The sequence below is a fragment of the Prunus dulcis genome, chromosome 1 (genome assembly GCF_902201215.1).
Source record: "Prunus dulcis chromosome 1, ALMONDv2, whole genome shotgun sequence".
In the NCBI taxonomy this organism is placed as follows: domain Eukaryota; kingdom Viridiplantae; phylum Streptophyta; class Magnoliopsida; order Rosales; family Rosaceae; genus Prunus; species Prunus dulcis.
Genome location: NC_047650.1, coordinates 4,309,938 through 4,333,030, shown reverse-complemented (window position 1 = coordinate 4,333,030; position 23,093 = coordinate 4,309,938). Strand labels below are relative to the sequence as shown.

The window sequence follows — 23,093 nt, the reverse complement described above, 5'->3', positions numbered from 1 at the left end:
GACACCAAATGACAACAACAGGTTCCAAATCTTTCTTAAAGATCTTGTTTTAGTAGAATTTGGGAAACTTTGTCTTAGGCTTTGAAAAGTAAAACTTGGGAAACGTGCCTTCTGTTTTGAACAGTAAGTCTCTCACTACTTTCCTATTAAGATCATCAACCCACAACAATATGTAGACTTGGTGCTGGGGTTGCTGCAGCTGAACTTCAGAGAAAGGAAATAAAGAATGGAAAGCAACGTTGTCTGTGTAAAATGGTCAATGAACAATGTAAGAGAACACCATGAACAGTAATTCGGATGATCAATCGGCAATGCTTTTGATCGATAATAAAGCTCGGCAAAGTCATTTAAAGTGTTTTGGGGCAGCATAAAGCTAGAGCAAGTTATTTCAAGTGTTTCTTGTGCAGTAAGTATAAAATAGGTAATTCGCATTACTTAAAGATTGCATCACTATATGGGGCAGAACAGAACTAGTACAAATCCAATGGTTCGAAATAGAGTTATTCTTTTTCCATATCTAGTTCATAAATACTTTTGTCTGAAATGTGTAATCAATGTTATAAAAGTTTACAGCATATGTGAGAAAGCTGTTCCTCCACACTATCTTCTCCTATAGGGAACTGGAAACACTGCTAGTACGAGAAAAAAACTTGCAATACTTTGGAAGCGTCTTATGTTGCAACAAGATAAGGAAAATTCACTCTACAGAGAGTTAGTCTGGAAAGTGTACCCAGCTTCAGCAAAGTGAGATTTCACCAGTGCAAGAGCTCTGGAGCGATGAGAAATCCTGTTCTTTTCTTCCTTTGGCATCTCGGCATAACTACAGCAAGGCAAATAACAAAATTCAGCTGCAAGTATTACTATGAACCACAGAGGAAGACAGTAAAAGTTGAGAAGTAATAAAGATGAGCTTACGTTTGGTCATAACCATCAGGTTGGAACATTGCATCCCATCCGAAATCAGTCGGTCCCCTTGCCGGAACTATTTTCCCCTAGAATTCATCCACAAATTGCATGTTAGTGCCACATTAGCAAGTGTTAGCCATCCTGTATAACCATTTCCAACAACGATATATTCCTTTTCATTTGAAAAGGCCACAAATTTCAAATTTCAAATTCCAATATTTGCCTGATGAGTCAACAGTTTGCATGTTTTATTTGGATGTCATTCTAACTGAATAGACAAATGTTGTCATATAACCTAAGAACATTAACATTTTTCTTGGGCGGAAGTTACAATCAAGTGGCATATGATGGCCTCAAAACCATGTTCGGAATGTTAAACATAGGTAGTATACAAACCTTCTACAGGGGAATATAGCAAAAGAATAAAAGAAAAGAAAAAAGCAGACACAATTCGGATTAGAAACTAACTCTCTACATACCGGAGTTTTACCCAGGAATGTAATAGGCTCAACGCTAGGTCCAGTGGAAAAAGAGAAGGAACACAATGCATAAGCTGACTTATCCTCATATGCCATCAACAAATTGTAGAGACCTAAAGAAAATGAAAGACACATTTGAGAAAAATAGAACCACAAACATTTTAATAAAAAGTAATAAAGAAGCATTGGGAACAAAAATAAACGGGAAAGTGCACGATAAGTACCTTCATGTCCAAGCTTCTGCAGGAACCACTTGCTGCGTTGTTGTAAAGAATATTAGGATCACATATTTGTTACTTGTTAATAATGTCTTTATGTTTTTCAAACCAGAGTTGTAAAGAATATTAAGACTGTTAAAGAAACACCACATAACCGGAAGTCTAGCTATTTGTGAAAACAATAAGTATTAGACTAGATAGAAATGAAAAATAGACTGAAGGATCACAAACAAGTTTAAACATTGGAGCAAAATAGAATCAAGAGAAGTATCAATACGTGAGGAGGTTCTCTCTAACTTTAGGCTAAGTTTGGTAGGACGGGGGGGGGGGGAGGGGAAGATGGGGGAGAATGGAAAGAGGAAAAGGTGGAAGGAAGGTGAGTCTCGTTATTGTTCAGTAGGAGTGATAGGATCCCCCTTTTGCCCCACCACAACATATCCCTCAAAACATGGATGAGTTGGTGAAGGGAAAGTTGAACAACTTAAACACAAAACATGGAATAAAATTATCATGCCCAAGTCAACCCGCTATATCAAGGGTACATTTGTAAATAGTCTTATATTTTCCTTCCTCCTCTTCCACCAAACAAGGGAAAGGAAAATCACATCTTTCCTTCTCGTCATCCTTCACTCCTGATTTATCCTCTTTATCCTTCAGCTTTTCATCCTACCTAACAGTGTTATCAATACTCAAAAGTAAACAAAAAACGAACAAATATATTGGGTCTCATGGGTCAACCAGAAGGAAAAGGAGCAGCAACAAGCAAAGTTACAATAGACTGCCAAATATAATGAAACAACAGAGAGAAGCAGCAATAACAAATAGCCATCAGGCTGCAAAAGCCAGAGAAAAGTAGGTATGCATTCCTAAATGTGATAAAGGATTGAAAGGCATAAAAATTGGAACATAATCATTATGTACTCACCAAGGATTTGTTCCCTCAGACTCCAATTATTTTCGCAACTATAATAGGAGCAGCAACAACAATACTACATTCTCACATTCTGAAAACTTTTGAAGCCAAATGTAAAGATAAAAATACTATTTTATTTTCTCTCAACATTCCATCCATAAGACATTTTTCACCTTTCTCTCCCCCATGGAATTTTCAGCTTGCACTAATACAGTAATACTTCAGCAATCCAATATATCTTCATGATCAAGAGTTACTGATATTAGCTACAATTCTTTGAAATGGCTAAGTGCTTTAGACAAACAACACCTTTTCTCCAAGTATATCCCACATTGAAAAGGTAAAGTTCTAAATGATGATATAACAATTAATAATAAACTTTGAGGGAAAGCATGGAGAGTCTAAGTCATGCTTTACAATTTCTACAAACACATGTAAACAAATTGTGGCCCTGAAACAAAGAGAGAGAGAAAGAGTATTATTCTAAAGTTATCAATGTATGCTATTGCAGAAGTGTTCAACACATGTTGATCAATCTATTAGAGGGTAAATGGAACTAGGCAACAGAAGAAGAAAAGAAAGGGATGTGTAATGGGGAAGTTAGCAAGAAGTTGAAGCCTGAAGAAAAAAGAAGATAAGAACCTACCTTTAATAGATTAAGCACTTAAGTAGAATACTTTGTAGCCTTTCAATATTAAAAAAAATCAAGCCAGACTAACAGAGGGGTAAGAAAGAAATTGTCCTTGAATGCCACCAAATGGTTATTTTACATCAGTAGAAAAGATAAGCATAAAATGTTTTGTAGTATAAGCACTGTCATCAAATTCAAGATGCAAGAAATGAACAACAACTTGCACCAGAAAACAACATGAAGCATCAAATACCACAAGAAGTGAGAAAATAAGACTGGGGAGAGAGTGAAGGAAAAGTTTATATAAAAAAAAAGGAACAGAATTCTCCAAGTTCCAAACACCATACCATGAAAGAGAGAGGCCTACACAGTTAATAATAAACAAAATGAATAGGGAAAACAAGGGGAAAAAAATTAATCACCACAACCAAATGACCAAAGCAAATAACAATACACACAACCAAATGAACATACTATAACAATATGAAATATAGAGTATATGTCAAGGGAAATCCACTATTTAGCTTCCAGAGATTCAATCTTTAAACCCTCTTTATCGATTCCATCCCCGCCTTTGGGTATGAGTCATGACAAACTAACCAACCAACCATAAAACCTCTTACCCTCTGCTAATAGACCGAACCAAAGATATGATGTATCAAATTTCTCCGTTAATAAAAGTTATACTTGAAAGAGGTGGTTTGTGCCCAAATTTTTACAGCTATCAATATCACGCAAGATCATTAGGGGATAGGTTATGAATGTCTCTAATAGTGTCATCCATTGAATGTCATTCATTCTTTGAAATTAGAAAATAAGTTAAACAGTAACCAATCACTAGTATTCACTCATAAAACCTACTAATAACATGAACCGGTTAGTAATTAACTTAATTTAAATCTGTCCTTTACTAAAAAGTAAAGTAAAGTAAAACTTAACAACATCTGGAGAGAGCAAGCAAGATGAAAAATTTACATGTAAGGTCCTGCATTGAATTTAAAAGCACCCATCAGAAATAAATAATCCCAATATACAGAAAGAAAAAGAGAAGGGGGGAAAAATCAAGCAAAATACAGAGAGAGAGAGAGAGAGAGAGAGAGAGAGAGAGAGAGAGAGAGAAATTAAGAAGGGAGTACTAACCAGGTAGACCTTTGAGGGCATTGAAGCAGAGGCAAGTGTCTTCCACAAGAACAGGACCATTTACCTACCAATCCATACAATAGCATCATTCACATTATAAAAAATATATACGTATATGCATATATGGGTACATATATATATATAAAGATTGAAATAGAAGATGAACCTGAAGAGCAGCCAACTTAGCCTTTTCTTTGGAGATTTCCTCCGGTTCGCCTTGCAATTCTGGCACTGCCAAAACCCAAAAACAAAAACCCAAGTTATTAAATTACAAAATTAGAGAAAAAGGGGAAGGAGGAGGAGGAGAGGGTTTGCAATTTCTGCGTACGGTCAAGCCTGAGGGATTGAAAGGGGATGGAGGAGCCCAAGATGGCACGAACTTCTTCGAGTTTCTTAGCGTTGCCAGTCACAAAAGTCACCGGCTTTGGCAGCACCAGCCCACTTCCTCTTGCTCCCAGCAGCGCCATTTTCCCGCCTTGTTTCTTTATCGTCAGCTGATCACTTCGGTCTGAGAGGCCCTTTAGCTATTTTGGGTTTTGACTCAAGTCAAGGGTGCAAGGGAGGGAGCCCAATTCTCTTTTGTGTGCAATATAAAAAGGATGTCTCGTGGAATCAACCGAGGGACACGACCTATTGCAATTTGCATGCGACAAGACTACTGAAACCATTAACATCATAGTTTTGACAAATAACATTTTAACATGTGAATTGTGAGCATACAATTTTCCTTCTTTCAATTGAATAAAAAGTGTGACCAAAACATGAATTTGGGGATCTGGCTTTTTTCTTGGGTGTCAACTGCACGTTGGGCATCTCCCCTTTGGAAGGCCCAAATTAGATAAGTAAAAGATGGGCCCAACCCAACATGCTTATCCTCAATTCAAATGCATGCAACGGAAATCGGAAATTAAGTCACACATAACGAGTCATTCTATAGTGTTGGCCTTATCTAAGATCCTTAGATGAGGTTCTATCTTTTAATCGTTCGATCAAACTAAACAATTTGATCTAGCTGTTAAGAGATAGGACCTCATCTAAGGCTCTTAAACAAGATCCTCATTATAGAATTCTTGCACACATAATTGTTTCGCTCACTACTCAGGTCAAACAGCTAATCAACTCAATATGTGGCATAATTGGCATTAGGCCAACCAATTGACACATGGCATGTGTCAACTTATAGTTAGAAATAGTCAAGCTCACTTGAAACAATATAAATAGCTAAGACCTTTTTCAACCAAGTAAGGCAAGGTGATCTGACTCCAAGAAGCTTGGTTCTTGAAATTTTCTAAGCCTAACTTAAGCATTGGAGACGCATTTTGTTTTTTATTTTATTATAAAGAGAAGCATTAGATGCTCTTTTGCTTACATCACATCATTATTCAGAGCACTCGGTTATCTCTGTGTGACTTCAACTTATGAAAAACATTTCATATAATTTGGGGAATTTATATCCCACAAATTGGTGCTCTCATTGACAGCCTATTATATACTTACAGTTACAACATTTTATCTTCTTTCCTTTTCAGAGTTCTTAAAAATTCTTAACTAATAACGCATAAATAATTTCTTCCAAAATGACACATACTCAAGCCGAAACCACGATGTTAGACAAACCTCGAATGTCAATTCTCAACAACATGAGCCTAGAGGAAACCAGCAACCTGACATCCCTGAGTACCAATTATGGTCATGTTGTTGAAGAATGAAGGGATTCGATGGAAATTCCAGACATATCTAGATCCCTTAGGGCTCGTTTGTTACACATGACTGTCTTGGCATGGACTATACTTAGGGACTGTCTTAGCTTAGCTTGGCTTGGTCTAAGTTGAATAACATCTATCCTGCGTTTGGTGTATGCTTGGACTAGGACTAGATTTTTTTATTTTTTCAAATATATATATATGTGTGTGTGTGTGTGTAGGTGTATAGGTGTATATATGTATATAATAATATACATGGGTATAATACATATACATATATTTATATATATGTATGTATATTATAATATATAATATATAAGGGTATGTTATAATAATAATATACATATATATACGTGTATATATGTATATTATAATATGTATATATATACACGTATAGTATAAATATATAATGTATATGTGTATATGTATATTATAATACATACATGGGTATAATATATATACACATATGTATATATATGTATATATATGTATTATAATATATAATATTATATGTGTGTATATATATATATTACATATATACATGTATGCTATTATTATACTATTAATATGTGTGTGTATATGGGTATATTATAATAATAATAATATATGTGTATATCTATATGTATTAATATATATTATATATGTATATATGTGTTAATATATATACACATATATGTGTATATACGTGTATTTATGTACATTATAGTATATGTGTATGTAATAATAATAATAATAGTAATATATGTTATTAGTATTACAATATAATATATGCATCTTATACATTGGTGAACATATGACTAGTTAATTCTCCTTTTCTACATGGGCTTAGTAGTTCCCTCCTAAGGAGGGAGGTGTTTTTGGTGGGCCCTGTATTAGCAATCTCATCTAAGACTAGAATTAAATGAAACAAACATGGTACTAAATTTAGTCCAAGCCAAGTCTGTGTATCAAACGACTCCTTAAAGCATTGGATCGGTGTATTGATTAAAGTTATTAGGTGAAGCTAGAAACTACTTTCTTTTTTTTTTGGTGAGCCTAAACATCACAGGCTTCCAAGTCCAATATAAATCAAGCCCAAGAAGACGCATGCTTATGGTTTTGGTGTTACCATTTTAGAAAGCTTTTAGAAAAGCAACATGGAAAGGAGCAGAAAAGCTTTTGTGGCTTGTGCTTTGATCTTGTTTGTAGGTATGCTGTTGAAACTCAATAATGATACAAATTCATGTGGAAGGTCATGTCACAAATTACTCACACAACTCATCCCCTGTGGCTGGAAAAAAAAAAACTTACATGTTTCGGGATGACATTATTTTGTTATGCCTGACTAACTTAGAACTATTTTGATATTCCCATTAAATTAGAGTTTTTCTCATATCTCTCGTCCCTCCACACAGCTGGGCTTTAGCTTGTTAGTTGACATGATAGCCATTTATGGCTAGTGCTACTAGCTAGGCAGCTAAAAAAGTTATTAGAGTTTTGCTTCAAGTGAAATTGTGTTCATCTTCTTTAATGGAGATATGTTTTCATGGTCTGGTTAGTTTTGCAGATCAAGATGAAGATATCAGAAAATGTAAGAGTTATAATTGAATTATGTTGTGTCATGTCATTTTGTGTTCATGTCAAGTACTAATCAATCTAATCCAATATGTTTATTTAGTCGTGTCAAAAAACGTATTCAGCAATGACTAATACATGTAATCATATTTGAGTTGACTTACATATCTGATAAATTATAAACTTAAGATTACTAGAAAGAATTGATCCTCGTATCTAAAGCTGAAAATCAATAACAATTCTACTAACTTCTTCATTTCAGTTTGAAGTTGTGAACTTGTGTTCTAGTATCGTATCAACAATTACCACCCCATCAAGCAAAGTACTTGAAGAAGGCCTGAAGCTACACGTCATGGCTGATGAGGTGCCATTTTGTGTTCTTCTGTACAATTATATATATATATATATATATATATTCTATTTATTTCTCATTTACATATTTGCTTTGAAAAGATTTGTGAGGTGGTGACAGAAACCCAACGTGTATAGATTCCACTAGGGAAGTTCCCAAAGTCACGACCCTTAAAATAGGGGCCTTCAAGCAGCAGCGCCGTTTACCTTTATTATATTTTCTGTCACTTTATGGTCATATAAAATAAATTAAATCCACTATACTATATAGTTGTAGTATAATATAACATTTCATAAATTACTATAAAATTTGTGACCGTACTAGTTAATTATTAAACACAATGTTTTGTTCAAAAGGGGGTTTGGTTTGGTCAGAAAAACAGAAAGAAATTAGGGGAAGAAATATTTGGATTCCCCATTCTCACGTGGATTGGCCTCAAAATGAGGGATGTGTCTTTGGTCTTGTTGTCTTGTGCTAAAGGGTTGAGTTAAAGCTACCAAAACTAATCCACTCAAAACCCATTTCCTTCAAAAACCCTAATTATTTTATCACATATGGTTTTGTTTTCAAACCCACTTCCCATCCTATCTTTTCTTTTTCTTTTCCTTCTTTTCATGATTGTGGAATGTTAGATTTGATTCACTTCTAATGTAAGGGGCCATGGGAGGGAGACGATCTCTCCCATTTCTGCTTATCATCACAACAATACTAACATCTCTCTCATCGATTGGGTTTTTTTTTCTTTTCTTAATCCAATATATTTTAAGAAGGAAACAAGTCTCGTGACTTATATTTCAATCCCTTTACATTGTTTTATTCATCGTATTTAGAAAATATTATTAAGCATTATGCATAACGTGCTCTTCTTTTATTATAATGGGATATGAACTAAACTTAAGATATATTCAACATAAAAAAAAAAATCGCTAAACTAAAAACTAATATTGTACTTAGATAACTTTATATAATGGTTTAGGATCTTTTTATTCAAAGAAAGTAAGGGCAAAAAAAGATTTAAGATATGCAAAACTTACCCATTAACAAAAGTCTGGTAGAAAGTAAAATTAACTCCACATCATGGCATTTCACAGTTGTGCATAGTTGTATCGACAATATAATATCGTGTTCATATCAAATGTCATATAGGTTGGAAAAAGAGTTGAGAGAAAAAATGAGTTCTGGTGCATCGATAACCCATCGGGATAATTTAGGTACTTAAGCAAGGCTTATGAATCTATAGGTTCAAGATTTATGAATTTATAAGTTAACTTCATCTAGCACTTTTGGACGAGGGCTTACATTGTCATTATATTAAAGCCTGTTTTAGTTTACTTTTGTTGGGCCGCACTGATTGAATGTTATTGGTGACTCCTATGAGATAGGTAAAACGTGCATATGCATCCGCTGTATACCACATATCTCATATATAGTTGTGTGCTACTCACGTGATGTTGTAAAGTGCTACTCACAAGTTTTTCTCCGCATAAAATATATCTCCAAAATATAATATTGAAGGTATAACTAAGCAATACTATTCTAAGCTATATATATATATATATATATATATATTAAAATAGGCATGCTTCAGAAAGTCTTGAATTCTTGAGAGCATTCACAAATCACAACTAAAAACTCTGTGCTCATTGTGAAAAATACAGAACGCTGAAGATGCACAGCCCAAAAATGCCATTGGATCTAACGGCAACCTGTTCTAATCCCATTTTTCAATGGATGATACTCTTACATTTGTCAGATTAAATTTTTTTTTAAAAAGAAAAAAAATACTACATACGGTCCATTCCGACTTGATTAGCGCGTGAATTAACACGTATTAAGATCTAATAATCTATGTAAAATGTTTAGTTTAAAGTATATTACTCAAGCAAATCAACAAATACTATTATTGTTAAGTCACGCTTAAGGCGCATGGCTTTGTGTTTGTGTAGCACAAGCTTGCTGAATTAGCAATCTACCATCATCGTTTCCACTCTCTACTCTTACAATTCACATGCATAAATATACGTGTTCAGATATTGTCACAGAATTTTCCATCAAACTTGTATTAATATTGGCACAAACTCAATAACTCTTCTTAAATTGCATTATCTTGTTGTTTGAGTAGATTTAAACTATTCTGTTTTTCTTATGCTTTTTATGAAGAATTACACGTTGATGTTGGTATGGTGGTGAAATTGAAACTGAGGGCTGTGATTAGTCAGGACTGGTCTAAGATCTTGAAGACCAATCTTTGTTATGTGCCCAACATAGGCATGATTAGAGCATAAAAACTTGTATAACGGGATATTATTATTTTGATATTTTCAACCAATCATAAATTGTCATGTGAAAAAAATTATCATATGTGGCATGCCATGGCCGGAAATAACAAAATAGTGTTATTCCCGTTGCACACAAGCGTTTCTCTAATTAGAGGACTACATGGGATTTATGAGGTTTTTTATTTTTTTTTATTTTTATATAATCATGCCTCTGCTGTTTGTCTAATTTAAACCTTTTTATGGTATAAAACCAATGGAGAATTGTTATGCAAGGGATCTTGTTTCTCTTGTATTGTCTAAGAACCATATGATTGACTTCCCCTACATTAAATTCTAAACATATTAAAACAGTTTTTACTGAAGGGCTCATGGATTGACTACATGCCTGCCCATAAAATTATAGTGAATTTGGTTTGACCCACTTATGAAGCTGCCTGCAGATTCATTTGGATTTCAGTTGACCCATTTATGAGTAGAACCAACTTTCTTTCTTTCTTTCTTTAGAATTGAGTAGAACAAACTTTAAATGGCATTGGTTTTCAAATTAGTTATTTCATGGACATTCCCATCAAACTTTAAATAGAATTACCCAATTAAGTTGGTTAAATAGCATAAGGAAAGAAAACAAAGGCCCTAGTTTCCCAAGTTAAAAAAATAAAAACAAAAACAAAAAATGAGATGTAAAATATAAACAAAAAATGTTTCTATTTGAGGAATGTTTACTATCTTCTCCTTTTATTTTCTCTTCTCATTCTAATCTTGTACTTTGTTCTCATGCCATCATATTTTAGTGAAAATATTTATCATTGTTATCATTTTAGTGTTTAATCGAAATATTATGTTCATCTCTATTTATTTGATAATGTATAGATGACTCAACAATTTTCCCACTTATCACATAGATAATCCTAAACAAAACATTGTTAATTTGATGGATGGGAAGTTGAAGGAGCGGAGAAAAAAAAAAGTAAAAATAAGAAGATAATTAGCATTTCTAAATGTTAGAAGATGTCTCAAGTTCTCTTGTCAATTAAATTTTAAGAATATTATGAAATTTAGGGTTTCTATATTTTTTACTTAAGCCTTGTTTTCGAATTTTATATTATCGGTTCATCGATTATATTTTAAAACTAATAATATGTTTATGATCTGAATTTGAATTGGATTCAAATTAAGATATAGGTTAATTTAATCCATGTCCAATGCTTTTCCAGGCATGTACATTTTTCCTAAAATAATGTAAACCATTATGCACTCCTCACTCTTGCGAATCGAACTCGACCCGAAAGGGAAAGACTGAAAATGAAAATTTTTTTTAAATTTGAAAAAAGTTTAAGAACATGCATTTCATATAGTCCTAATCCAATGCATAGCATTGCTCTAAAATAAATGGTAAGGTCCCTTGTAATCTATTCCCTTTTATAGATGTTCGACCTCTTTGCAATTAGTGTTCATTTTTTAAAATTGAACCATAATTGTGTTCCCTAATAAAATAAAGCAAAGAAAAAAGTACCCTATAAGATTATCATGTACATGGATCACTGCCTGAAATAAAATAGCAAGTGCAACTTTATCTTCATTTTTTACGACAATTTATATTGCAAAAACATGGTAAACAAAACGTTCATTTTGGAAACATGGTAAAAGAGAAAATGGGATCCCATAAATGAATGGTAGAGATCAGAGACTCAGAGAAAAAGCCAGTTGAAGATTGAAATGTAACTGAAGCTCAGAAAAGCTTTCAATCACCAAATGTGTGAGTGTGAGAGTAAGCAGAGTGTCTGTCTGTTTGTGCATTTAAATAATGGTTGGCTTCAGATTGAGAGAAAAAACGACATTGGCTTGGAGTTGGAGCTAACTGCTTTCCTCACTTTTACTCTAATGGAGTCAAAAACTACATTAAAATAAGCAGCTCATCTCTCATCATGCATACAGAGGAGAAATACATACAATATATAAATTCATGGGTCTCTGCCATCTAGTGTCTCCCTTAACCTTCGCGTGAACCCGCCAAGCTTAGTAACCCCTTCAATTTTCTATTGAGAGAGAGAGAGAGAGAGAGAGAGAGAGAGAGAGAGAGAGAGAGAGAGAGGCATAAGGTGTGGGGTGGTGGTGGAGGGTGGTGGTGGTGCAGAGTGTTTGTTGATCTCAAGGCAATGGTTTTCATTTCCTTGATTTGTTTATTTGGTTAAGGTGCTTTTGTTTGTGTTCTGTGCTTTGCTTTGTATAGTATAGTTGTAGAAAACTAGTGTACTGGTCCTTGAGTTTGAGTTCAAAGCAAGAAAGCAAAAACACAGAGAGAGAGAGAGGAGAGAGAGGAGAGAGAGAGGCTGCAAAACCCAAATGATGCAAACCCGAGAAGAAAGGTTTGGAAATTGAGGCAAATGTCTACAATGCTGCCCAGCTCGAGGCAATCCTTCTCCTTCTTCTGCAACTCCTACTCTTCTTCTTCTTCTTCATTCTCTGTTTTTCTCTGTCTCACACTATTTTTTATCTACACACCTCCCTTTGTCTTTGCCACAAACAATGAAGCTTCTCTTCTCTTCTCTTGGCTCCACTCTTCTACTTCACCACCACCTTCTTTCTTTTCTAACTGGAATATCCTTGATTCTAATCCGTGCAACTGGTCCTCCATAACATGCTCTCCAAAAGGCCTTGTCACAGAAATCACAATCCAATCTGTCCCTCTGGAACTTCCATTTCCATCCAATCTCTCTTCCTTTGTCTCCCTTCACAAACTTGTCATTTCTGGTGTCAATCTCACTGGAACCATCCCCACTGACATTGGTTACTACACTGAGCTACAAGTCATTGACCTCAGCTCAAATTCTCTAGTGGGTTCCATCCCTGCAAGCATTGGGAAGCTTCAAAATCTCCAAGACTTGATTTTGAACTCCAATCAGCTCACTGGGAAAATCCCAGTTGAGCTAAGCACCTGTGTTGGCCTGAAAAACCTTGTGCTTTTCGATAATCAACTAACTGGGTCTATTCCATCAGAACTTGGGAAGCTTACAAGTCTTGAAGTGCTCAGAGCAGGAGGGAACAAATACATTAGTGGGAGAATCCCAGAGGAGCTTGGAGGCTGCAGCAATTTGACTGTTTTGGGGTTGGCTGATACCCAAGTTTCAGGCTCTTTGCCTGCCTCATTCGGTAGGCTTAGCAAGCTTCAGACACTGTCCATATATACCACTATGATCTCTGGTGAAATTCCTCCTGAAATAGGTAACTGTTCTGAGCTTGTCAACTTGTTTCTTTATGAAAATAGTTTGTCTGGTTCAATTCCGCCAGAGCTTGGTAAGCTGCAGAAGCTGGATCAATTAATGTTGTGGCAGAATAGTCTTGTTGGGGTAATCCCTGAAGAGATTGGGAATTGTAGTAGCTTGAGGATGATTGATCTTTCTCTAAATTCTCTATCTGGTACCATACCATTATCTTTAGGAGGGCTTTCAAAGCTTGAGGAGTTTATGATTAGTGACAACAATGTCACCGGTTCGATTCCTTCGAATCTTTCCAATCTTACAAACTTGATGCAGTTGCAGCTTGATACTAATCAGATCTCCGGTTTGATTCCATCAGAGATTGGGATGTTGTCAAAGATGACTGTGTTCTTTGCTTGGGCAAACCAGCTTGAAGGAAGCATTCCTGCAAGTTTGGCTAGTTGTAGTAATCTCCAAGCACTAGATTTGTCCCACAATTCACTCACTGGTAGCATACCTGCTGGCTTGTTTCAGCTGAAAAACCTCACTAAGGTTCTCTTGATTTCCAATGACATTTCGGGTTTGATACCACCAAGTATTGGTAACTGCAGCTCTCTTGTTCGGCTAAGGCTTGGAGACAACAGGATCGCTGGAGGGATTCCTAGAGCTATTGGAGACCTTAGGAGCTTGAACTTTCTTGATCTATCTGGGAATCGCCTTTCCGGGTCAGTGCCTGATGAGATTGGGAGTTGCACAGAGCTACAAATGATAGACATCACCAACAATACTTTAGACGGTCCATTGCCTAATACATTGTCCTCACTATCAGGACTTCAAGTCTTGGATGTATCAGTTAATCAATTTTCTGGCCAGATACCAGCAAGCTTGGCTCGTCTTGCTTCATTGAACAAGCTCATTCTAAGCAGGAATTCGTTCTCTGGATCAATACCTTCATCGCTTGGCCTGTGTTCGAGTCTGCAATTGCTTGACCTTAGCAGCAACAAGCTCACCGGCACCATTCCAGTGGAACTTGGTAGGATTGAAGCCCTTGAAATTGCTTTAAATTTGAGCTGCAATGGACTCTCTGGGCCCATCCCACCTCAAATATCAGCACTCAACAAGCTTTCCATACTAGACCTTTCACATAACCAGCTTGATGGAGATTTGAGTCCACTTGCTGGGCTTGAAAATCTTGTCTCTCTTAATGTGTCTTACAATAAGCTTACCGGCTATCTTCCAGACAACAAACTTTTCAGACAGTTATCACCAATGGACTTGGCTGGAAATGAAGGCCTTTGTTCTTCCAACCGGGACTCGTGTTTCTTGAGTGATGTTAGCAGCACAGGACTAACAAGAAATCAAAATGACATAAGGCGGTCACGGAGGCTTAAGCTCGCAATTGCATTGCTGATCACCCTGACAGTTGCAATGGTGGTTATGGGGATCATTGCAGTGATTAGAGCTCGAAGAGATATTAGAGACGACGATGATTCCGAATTGGGGAACTCATGGGCTTGGCAATTTACTCCATTCCAGAAGCTCAATTTCTCAGTTGAGCAAGTGCTTAGATGCTTAGTGGATGCCAATGTAATAGGAAAAGGGTGTTCTGGGGTTGTTTATCGCGCTGATATGGACAATGGTGAAGTCATTGCAGTGAAGAAGCTCTGGCCAACAACAGTTGCTGCAGACAATGGATGTTGTAATGATGAAAAATGTGGAGTTCGCGATTCATTCTCAGCGGAAGTCAAAACACTTGGCTCAATCCGTCACAAGAACATTGTTAGATTCCTTGGTTGTTGCTGGAACAAGCACACAAGATTGCTCATGTATGATTACATGCCAAATGGAAGCTTGGGAAGTATTCTCCATGAGAGGACAGGACATGCCTTTGAATGGGAAGTTAGGTACCAAATATTGTTGGGTGCTGCCCAAGGCATTGCCTATTTGCACCATGATTGTGTTCCTCCGATTGTTCACAGGGATATCAAGGCCAATAACATCCTCATTGGCCTTGAGTTTGAGCCTTATATTGCTGATTTTGGCCTAGCCAAACTCGTTGACGATGGGGATTTTGCTCGGTCCTCCAACACAGTTGCTGGTTCTTATGGGTACATTGCTCCTGGTAAGTGTTCTTCTCTAATCACATACAGTTAGTTTCATGTTAAACTCCATAGTTTCATGTTTCTCTTAACTTGATTACTTTGTTATGCCATTTTGTTTAAAATTCACAAACAATCATATGATTTTCATGTTAATGATCACTTATAAATGCATGATTTAAGCCAATTAGCTACTCGAGCTAACTTCACAGCTCCTTTTCAGAATATGGATACATGATGAAGATCACAGAGAAGAGTGATGTTTATAGCTATGGTGTTGTGGTGCTGGAAGTCTTGACAGGGAAGCAACCAATAGATCCAACAATACCAGATGGGCTACATGTAGTGGATTGGGTAAGACAGAAGAGGGGAAGCATTGAAGTCCTTGACCCAAGCCTACTATCTAGACCAGAATCAGAGATAGAGGAAATGATGCAAGCATTAGGCATAGCCTTGTTATGTGTAAACTCAACCCCTGATGAAAGACCAACTATGAAAGATGTGGCAGCAATGCTAAAGGAAATTAAACATGAAAGGGAGGAATATGCCAAGGTTGATGTGCTTCTCAAAGGATCTCCGGCGAATGATGCTCGAGAAAATAAGAACTCTACTGGAGTTTTAGCATCATCATCAGCAGCAGCAATGAAAAGCTTGTTTGGCAAAAGCAACAACTCAAGTTTTTCAGCATCCACACTACTTTACTCATCTTCCTCTAGTGCAAAAATGGGTTTCAAGTAATAAGTTATACAGAGCAGAAGATTGTGATGTTTTTAGTTTCTTCAGTTTCAGAACTCTTTGTGTTATTGATGTAAAGAAGAAAAGGTTGATATTTGTTATAATCAAATGCAGAGAAGCAAAATAAAGCCATTAGTTGTTAGTACTCAAATCATTCATATTTTGGACATAGATAATCAAATCAATTCATATAAGAGATTTCTCTAGGAAGGATAGAATCTTAGTTAACATTCAAGGAGAGGAGACTGAAAGATCATTCATGATTTGACCAATTAAAATTCTGATGGGTAGGTCCCAAAATGAGCTGGCTCTCTGATTCCTTGCATGTGTGGTAGAATAATGGGCCCTGGACTTTATGTTTCACTTTTCCTCACTCCCTAGTTGGTAACAAGTATGAAAGAATTGATTCCCAATTATGCACTCAGTGTACCTTTCCAAAGATCTTAGACTGATGTGCTGCTTTTATACAGCCAGGGCTTTCTGCACAAAAGGACGTCTGCAATTTCACTGATAAAGGACACTGTGTGTCTTGTAAAAGACTTTGCACTATTAATTGATTTTTCATTCTTATGGGCATCTAAATTCAAATGATTTCTAAGTGCTAAGCAATCTTTTATTGTTTAGTTCCCCAGAGCCAGTGAAAGATTTAAATATTTTAATGCCTTTACTGTACTGACTGCTAGGACAATTCTTTTTTTGTACCATTCTTGCCAATCTGACTCTCAGAGAGAGAGAGAGAGAGAGAGACAGAGAGAGAGAGAGAGAGCTTATTTGTACATGCGAAGGGTTTTTAAAAGACAAACAAAGATTGACAGTTGGAGCACCATTCCTATGTGAGGGGTCTTTTAAAGCATAAAGAGATTGACAACAGGGACACCATAATGCACTGAATCAAGCAATTACTAGCAGGAACAGTGTTTAGGGCCAGATGGTCTGGAGGGTGAACATTTTACTTGAACGAAAAATCTGTCCCGCTTAAGATGCAAAAACTGTGGGAAAATATACAGAATCAATGTAGCCCATGAACAACTTTATGAACTCTCAATTGCAGTTCAGCTGATGAGAAATGATCTTTCAAATTTAATAGCTGAAAATAAAACACCCCATAGAGAATGAAGACTGAAAACCAACGCATTGTACAATTCCAGCAAAACACAACCTCTAACAGAATGACCAATTTTTTTATATATATTATTAGAAAGTGATGAGATATACTGAAATCCAGTGGGTGTGTTTGATACTCTTCTTCAGGGTGAAGCAAGGACCAAGGATCAAGAAAAGCTCCCCAAAGCTTTAATATTGGCCGCTTGACTTACACATATAAACACATAAGTTTCCTATTGAATCTATGCACACTGTAGAAGGAAATTACGCGACATGAGATGTAAGTACTAGCTTTTGCCTTTTGTTACAGAGTTGAGAGCCATGGTGCTAAGGAAAGATGTGGAAGATAAAAAATAAAACAAGAAAAATAAAATTCATTTCTTCGAAATAAGTCAGGTTTGTAATTTCAGAATGCTAGTATATAAAGAAACTCACATCAAATGATGGAACATACATACATACATACATACATGAAGAAAATGTGGATTAAATTAACTTATTAGTTGTTGATGGTCTTCATGCTCTGTTTTTCACTTGCCCACTACTTTGTCCTTGATAATCTCAGTAGCGTTCTTGGCCACTCCCCATGCGCCTGAGACTGTGCCCTTTGTTTTGTCTGTGATGTTATCTGCTGTTTCAGATACCTTCTCTGTCGTATCTTTGGCCATTTTGGTCATCTGATCTCCCAAAACGTTCAGAACTTTAAGAACAAATGGTTTCATAGTTCAATTCATATTGATAAGTGCTGAATGCATGCATTGTTTTAAGTTAACATGTATATCTTTTGTTATTTTTGTGCATTGCCGGCACTAGCAGAACTAGGATTTTTAGATTAGGAGGTTAAAACTTAAAACTCAATTGTAAATGGCTTTATCATAGAGGGCATGATTTTTAGATTATGAAATCACATTCGTGATCCTTATAAGATGTGAACTAAATAGTCAATTAGTTAGCGTAAAAACTCAGTTTTTTTTCCTTAGGTTAGAGAGAAATTCAAGTCCCACAAGCAAATTTTAGATTTAAAACCGATCCATTCATTTGTCTCTGGAATCGTAGTGCTCCTACTCATTCAAGCATGATTAGTTTGTGTGATTGGGTATTGAGCCTTACTGTTTTGGTAGTCTTTTCGACAGTGTCTCTCATGAATTCACAGGTATGTCTCACTTCTTTGGCTCCATCTTTGACTGCATCTGCTGCTTCTTTCGTCTTTTCACATGCATCTGCCTCGTCGTCCTCCTTCTTGGACTGTGGTTCACCAAAACTTTGTTAAGCAGCATAACATATATATATATATATATATATATATATATATATAAGAGCATCTCCAAACATCAAATTTAAATTTGATGGCTAAAGAAATAATAATAAAATATTCATTTGACATCTTGCTGTTGGGATGTCAAAAATAACATCTCAACCTCTAGCCTTCATTCCACATCAGCTTTGACATATCGGTTGAAGTGATGTGAGATGTTATTTATAGCCGTTAAATGTCTATATGGCACTTTTGAAATATCGATTGGAGATGCTCTAACATAATCCACACCTTTATACAATAAAAGCCATTAAATTTTCAATGTTACTCATATTATAACAAGTGTATATTTATTAATACTATAATTTAAAGTTTAAACATGTTAGTATTGCGTGTTATAATTTTGGGTAGGCTGAAATCACCCCGTGGCAAGGTTATCGCCACATACAAAAATTTATCTGGTAGCATCATTTAAATGGCCAATCTTATTATAACAAATAGCAAGTGTCCAGCCAGTGACACAAAGAGGGGCATTATTTTGATGTTCTTACCATAATTTTTACAAGGTTATTGACCAATCTACAATAACTGCTAGTCTGCTACCGATAATGTCATAAAATATTTAATCAGTTATCGACAATGTACTGGGTATTGTTGATTGATATCGCATCCCAAAATTTGGCTACGAATTCGAAACATGAATTAGAACTCACTTGCAAAGGTCTTGTGGCAGCAGTGACAAAAACTCTAGTGCTTAGGCTGGTAAGAGCGCCTCTCTCAGTTATTGTTTTGGTTGGGAGGGCTGCAGAGAGCTTTGCCATGAGCTTCAAGGATGACATCTTTTGCATATTGTTTGTTTTTATGGTTAGGGGTTCACTTGCAGAAAGTAGTTAAATCTTTGGTTGGTCTTGATCTCGGATTACTTATATAACGCTTGGGGGAAGAGGAATTAAATATGTTGCCACATTTCAATTCCTTAACATGTTGTGTCACAAATTGAGCATATTTCTCTATTTTGTGGTCGAATGGCTGTTAATGTCAAAATGGAGCCCTCTATTCTGGGCACTCTGGTAGACTTTCCAGGAGTAATGTTAGGTGCTTCTGTTTCATGGTGTCAATCTTTCATATATATATGGAGCGGATTGGTGGCATTATATATATATTTTTTAGAAGTTATGATACAACTTTTGAACCATTAGATCTCTAAAATTTCAAGAGTTTGAGTTGAGATGTGGGCAAAAACAAATTGTAATATTAGGTCCAATCACTTTTAGACCCACAGAGAAGAACTTGAGTGTGAGAATTTTGGTGTTGCATTGGAGATGGCAACGAAATCACTATTTATTGGGCTCAAACAAATTAAGAAGCAAATCACGGAGGAACATCAAATTTTGTTTTTTTGTTTTTTTTTGTTTTTGTTTTTTTGTTTTGAGTACCTTTCTTATTGAGAGGGGTGATAGTATACTAAACTCACATATAACACGGATGCTAAGACTCGAACCTAGGACCTTGCCTGAGAGAATAAATACTCCAAACCACTACACTAGTAGGTCATTTGCATCAATCTTTTAATTTTTGTTTTAAGAGAAAAAGAGTAAATGCATATATGTGAGTTAAGTCAATTGGCCAAGGTATTGAGCTCGTCCCATTGCACTCAAATTCAACCGTTCCTCGTAGATTAGAGTAATTTAGAATATCACTTCTATCACAAGAAAAGAAAAATCAATAGATTAAAGTAATTTAGAATATCACTTGCATCACAAAAAAAGAAGAAGCAAATGATTGAGTAAAGAATCTTATTCATTAATTTGTAGACCGATTAAGCATAATTGTCATAATAATTTATTCAAAAGAGTAATGCTAGGATGAGATTCTGTATGGGATGCCCTCTCTATATCCCTGTAAGCCAGTCCTCATATAGACTGGCAATTCTGAAGTGAGACATTATGTTTCACAACAACAAAACTGATAAAGTGGTGGCTGGCAGTCGCCTCCCTTGAAACCAATTCTCTGGCAAAACGCATTGCAATCAGGCTGGTCTTCACATTTTGCTCGACATTGCAAGTCGGCCATTCCTGAAACAATCCAAAAATTAAAACATATCGTTAATTAGCAATTTAAAACGAATTTAAATTGTAGCAAGAAAAGTAATGTTCGAACATTGTATATGATTTCCAAATTTCAACATACCAAGTGAAGAGAAGACCATGGCGATGACAACCAGCAAAATGATTAACTTCTTGGCAATGATGCAAAAATACCCACCGGCCATTTCTCTTTGCTTTTGACTTCAACTCCTTGCAATGACGAGCCAACAGTGAATGGTGATGTTATTTATATGATTAGGAGAAGATCTAATTAAGGAAACATAATCCTAGGCTGACTCATGCAATTATGCCCAATATTTTTTCATCCTTCAATTCTCCTAAGCTTTTAAGGAATCATATCTCACTGTCAACCACTTGCTATATCTTCTATGTACATTATTATTGGGTTATTGTTGTCTAGATTTTTTTTCTATGGGTAAATTACTCAAATGGTCCTCAAATTTGTACGCGATTTACATTTTGGTCCCTAAATTAAATTATTAGTCCAAATGGTACATAAATTCTATTTTAATAGCCCATTTGATCCAACCGTTACATTCTGTCAATATTGCTGTTAAATATGAGGGCAAATTGGTCATTTCGTACTTTAAAATAAAAAAATAATATAAAATAAAATAAAAACTCAGTAATTGGAATAGGGGAGAAGAAATCGAAGGGAGGAGGTTTGGGTCTCATGATTTTTTCCTCTCTTTTTCTTCAATTATTTTGTATTTATTTTAACCCTATTTTATTTGTTAATTATGAAAAGTCGTATTTACCCCTAAAATTTGGTTACATTTAACAGAAAATGTAACGGTTGGATCAAATGAGCGATTAAAATAGAGTTTATGTATCATTTGGACTAATAATTTAATTTAGGGACCAAAATGTAAATCGTGTACAAGTTTGAGGACTATTTGAGTAATTTATCCTTTTTTCCATTATTCTAAAGGTATAGTAATATAGTTGCCCTAATAAGTGGATATCCATGTCCCTTAGGCCCCGTTTGGTTCACGGAATGGATTTGATGGGAAATCATTTCCCATGTCATTTCTCAAAAGATGGGAAATAGTGATTCATTTCCCATGTTTGGTAATGGCTGGAAAGTAACCCGGAAATATCACTTTATTTAATTTCCCATGTTTGTCTTGAGTAGGAATGGAAAGCAAATTTTGTTTAGTTTCCCAATTGTACCCTATTAAAAATATGAAAAATATGTTATGAATTAAAAACAAAAAACAAAAAACAAAAAGGAATACTAATAGCTGTTGGATAAAACTGTAATTATAAATTATTAGTAAGGACAAATTAGTCAGAAAAAAGGTGCATTTAATGCTGGCATTACTTTCCCATGAGAAGGAAAAGTAAAACCCAAGGAGGGAGGATGACTTCACTTTCCCCCTACTTTCCCATGTGCCAAGCAACGATTTCCCATGCCTAACTTACCAAACATGGGAAAGCAATTGATTTCCCATCCCTAAGCTTCATTTCCCATGAACCAAACGGGGCATGTGAAACCTAACTTGATTTTACTTTGAGAAAACAAAACCTACCTTGAAAACGTTAAAAACATGCATTTTTTCTTTTTATATAATAAATATATAGACATTTTTCTCTCAAAAAAATAAATAAAATAAATACATAGGCATTTTTCACATGTTTTCATATTTTTCATTCTTTTTCATGATATTGCCTTAATTGAATTGAATTATCTATTGGAGCAAAAATGATTCAAGTAGAAAATAAGGCTTTTCAAATTGTCACGTAGGTTAACAAACTTCAATTTAAAGAGTTTTATTTACTACTACTGTTGGAGATGCTCTTACACCAAAATTCAAATTCCCAATTCCATAAATTAGATTAAATTAGCCATATTTGGATGCAAGATTGAATTTTGAATTGAATTTCCAAATCTATATATTTTAAATCTCTTCATTTCAAATCTCCTAAATTTGAAATTTGTAGTAAATGCATGAGATGGTGGATGACCACCATACCTCTTAGTATTACACCCTTGTATTTATGTAATCTATGCACTAAGTATTTGTAATTAGTGATTATAACCTATAAGTATATTGTAAATGATGATGTTCAATTTCCTAACTTGTAAGAGCATCTCCAATTGTAGCAAATAAAACTCTTCAAATTGAAATTTGTTGACCTACGTGGCAATTTGAATAGCCTTATTTGCTACTTGAATAATGTATGAAGATAATGTTGCTTGTATTGCTTAAATCAAAGAAGTGTTCATCAAGGGTGCCATAGCTTCAAAAATCCAAGAGATTGGAGTCAAACAAATTCCTTCACAAGATAATCTGGAGAACTTTTTTACTAAAGCTACTCTTTCGAAGTCTATATGCAAGAAGTTATTAAAGACCAGGGGGAGATATCAATCATGGGGACCATCGAAGTTCTACTACATCGGACATATGCGCAATGTG

At 35.4% G+C, this 23,093-nt stretch overlaps 3 protein-coding genes across 3 annotated transcripts; 1 reads left to right on the top strand and 2 right to left on the bottom strand.

Annotated features, from left to right (window-relative positions):
* Positions 1-435: 435 nt before the first annotated feature.
* On the bottom strand, positions 436-5,030 carry LOC117615008 (inosine triphosphate pyrophosphatase). Its single transcript, XM_034343969.1, has 8 exons — positions 4,616-5,030; positions 4,454-4,518; positions 4,288-4,351; positions 4,123-4,132; positions 1,610-1,641; positions 1,386-1,498; positions 916-992; positions 436-820 (listed from the first exon to the last, which is right to left on the bottom strand). Exons 1-8 carry the CDS (start codon positions 4,752-4,754, stop codon positions 703-705), a joined length of 618 nt encoding a protein of 205 aa, XP_034199860.1. The 5' UTR covers positions 4,755-5,030; the 3' UTR covers positions 436-702.
* A 6,753-nt stretch (positions 5,031-11,783) lies between these two features.
* LOC117616188 (receptor-like protein kinase 2) lies at positions 11,784-16,231 on the top strand. Its single transcript, XM_034345429.1, has 3 exons — positions 11,784-11,815; positions 12,454-15,494; positions 15,695-16,231. Exons 1-3 carry the CDS (start codon positions 11,784-11,786, stop codon positions 16,207-16,209), a joined length of 3,588 nt encoding a protein of 1,195 aa, XP_034201320.1. The 3' UTR covers positions 16,210-16,231.
* A 1,433-nt stretch (positions 16,232-17,664) lies between these two features.
* LOC117615852 lies at positions 17,665-19,472 on the bottom strand. Its single transcript, XM_034345015.1, has 3 exons — positions 19,279-19,472; positions 18,421-18,555; positions 17,665-17,987 (listed from the first exon to the last, which is right to left on the bottom strand). The coding sequence occupies exons 1-3, from the start codon at positions 19,411-19,413 to the stop codon at positions 17,841-17,843; spliced, it is 417 nt and encodes a 138-aa protein (XP_034200906.1). The 5' UTR covers positions 19,414-19,472; the 3' UTR covers positions 17,665-17,840.
* Positions 19,473-23,093: the final 3,621 nt, after the last annotated feature.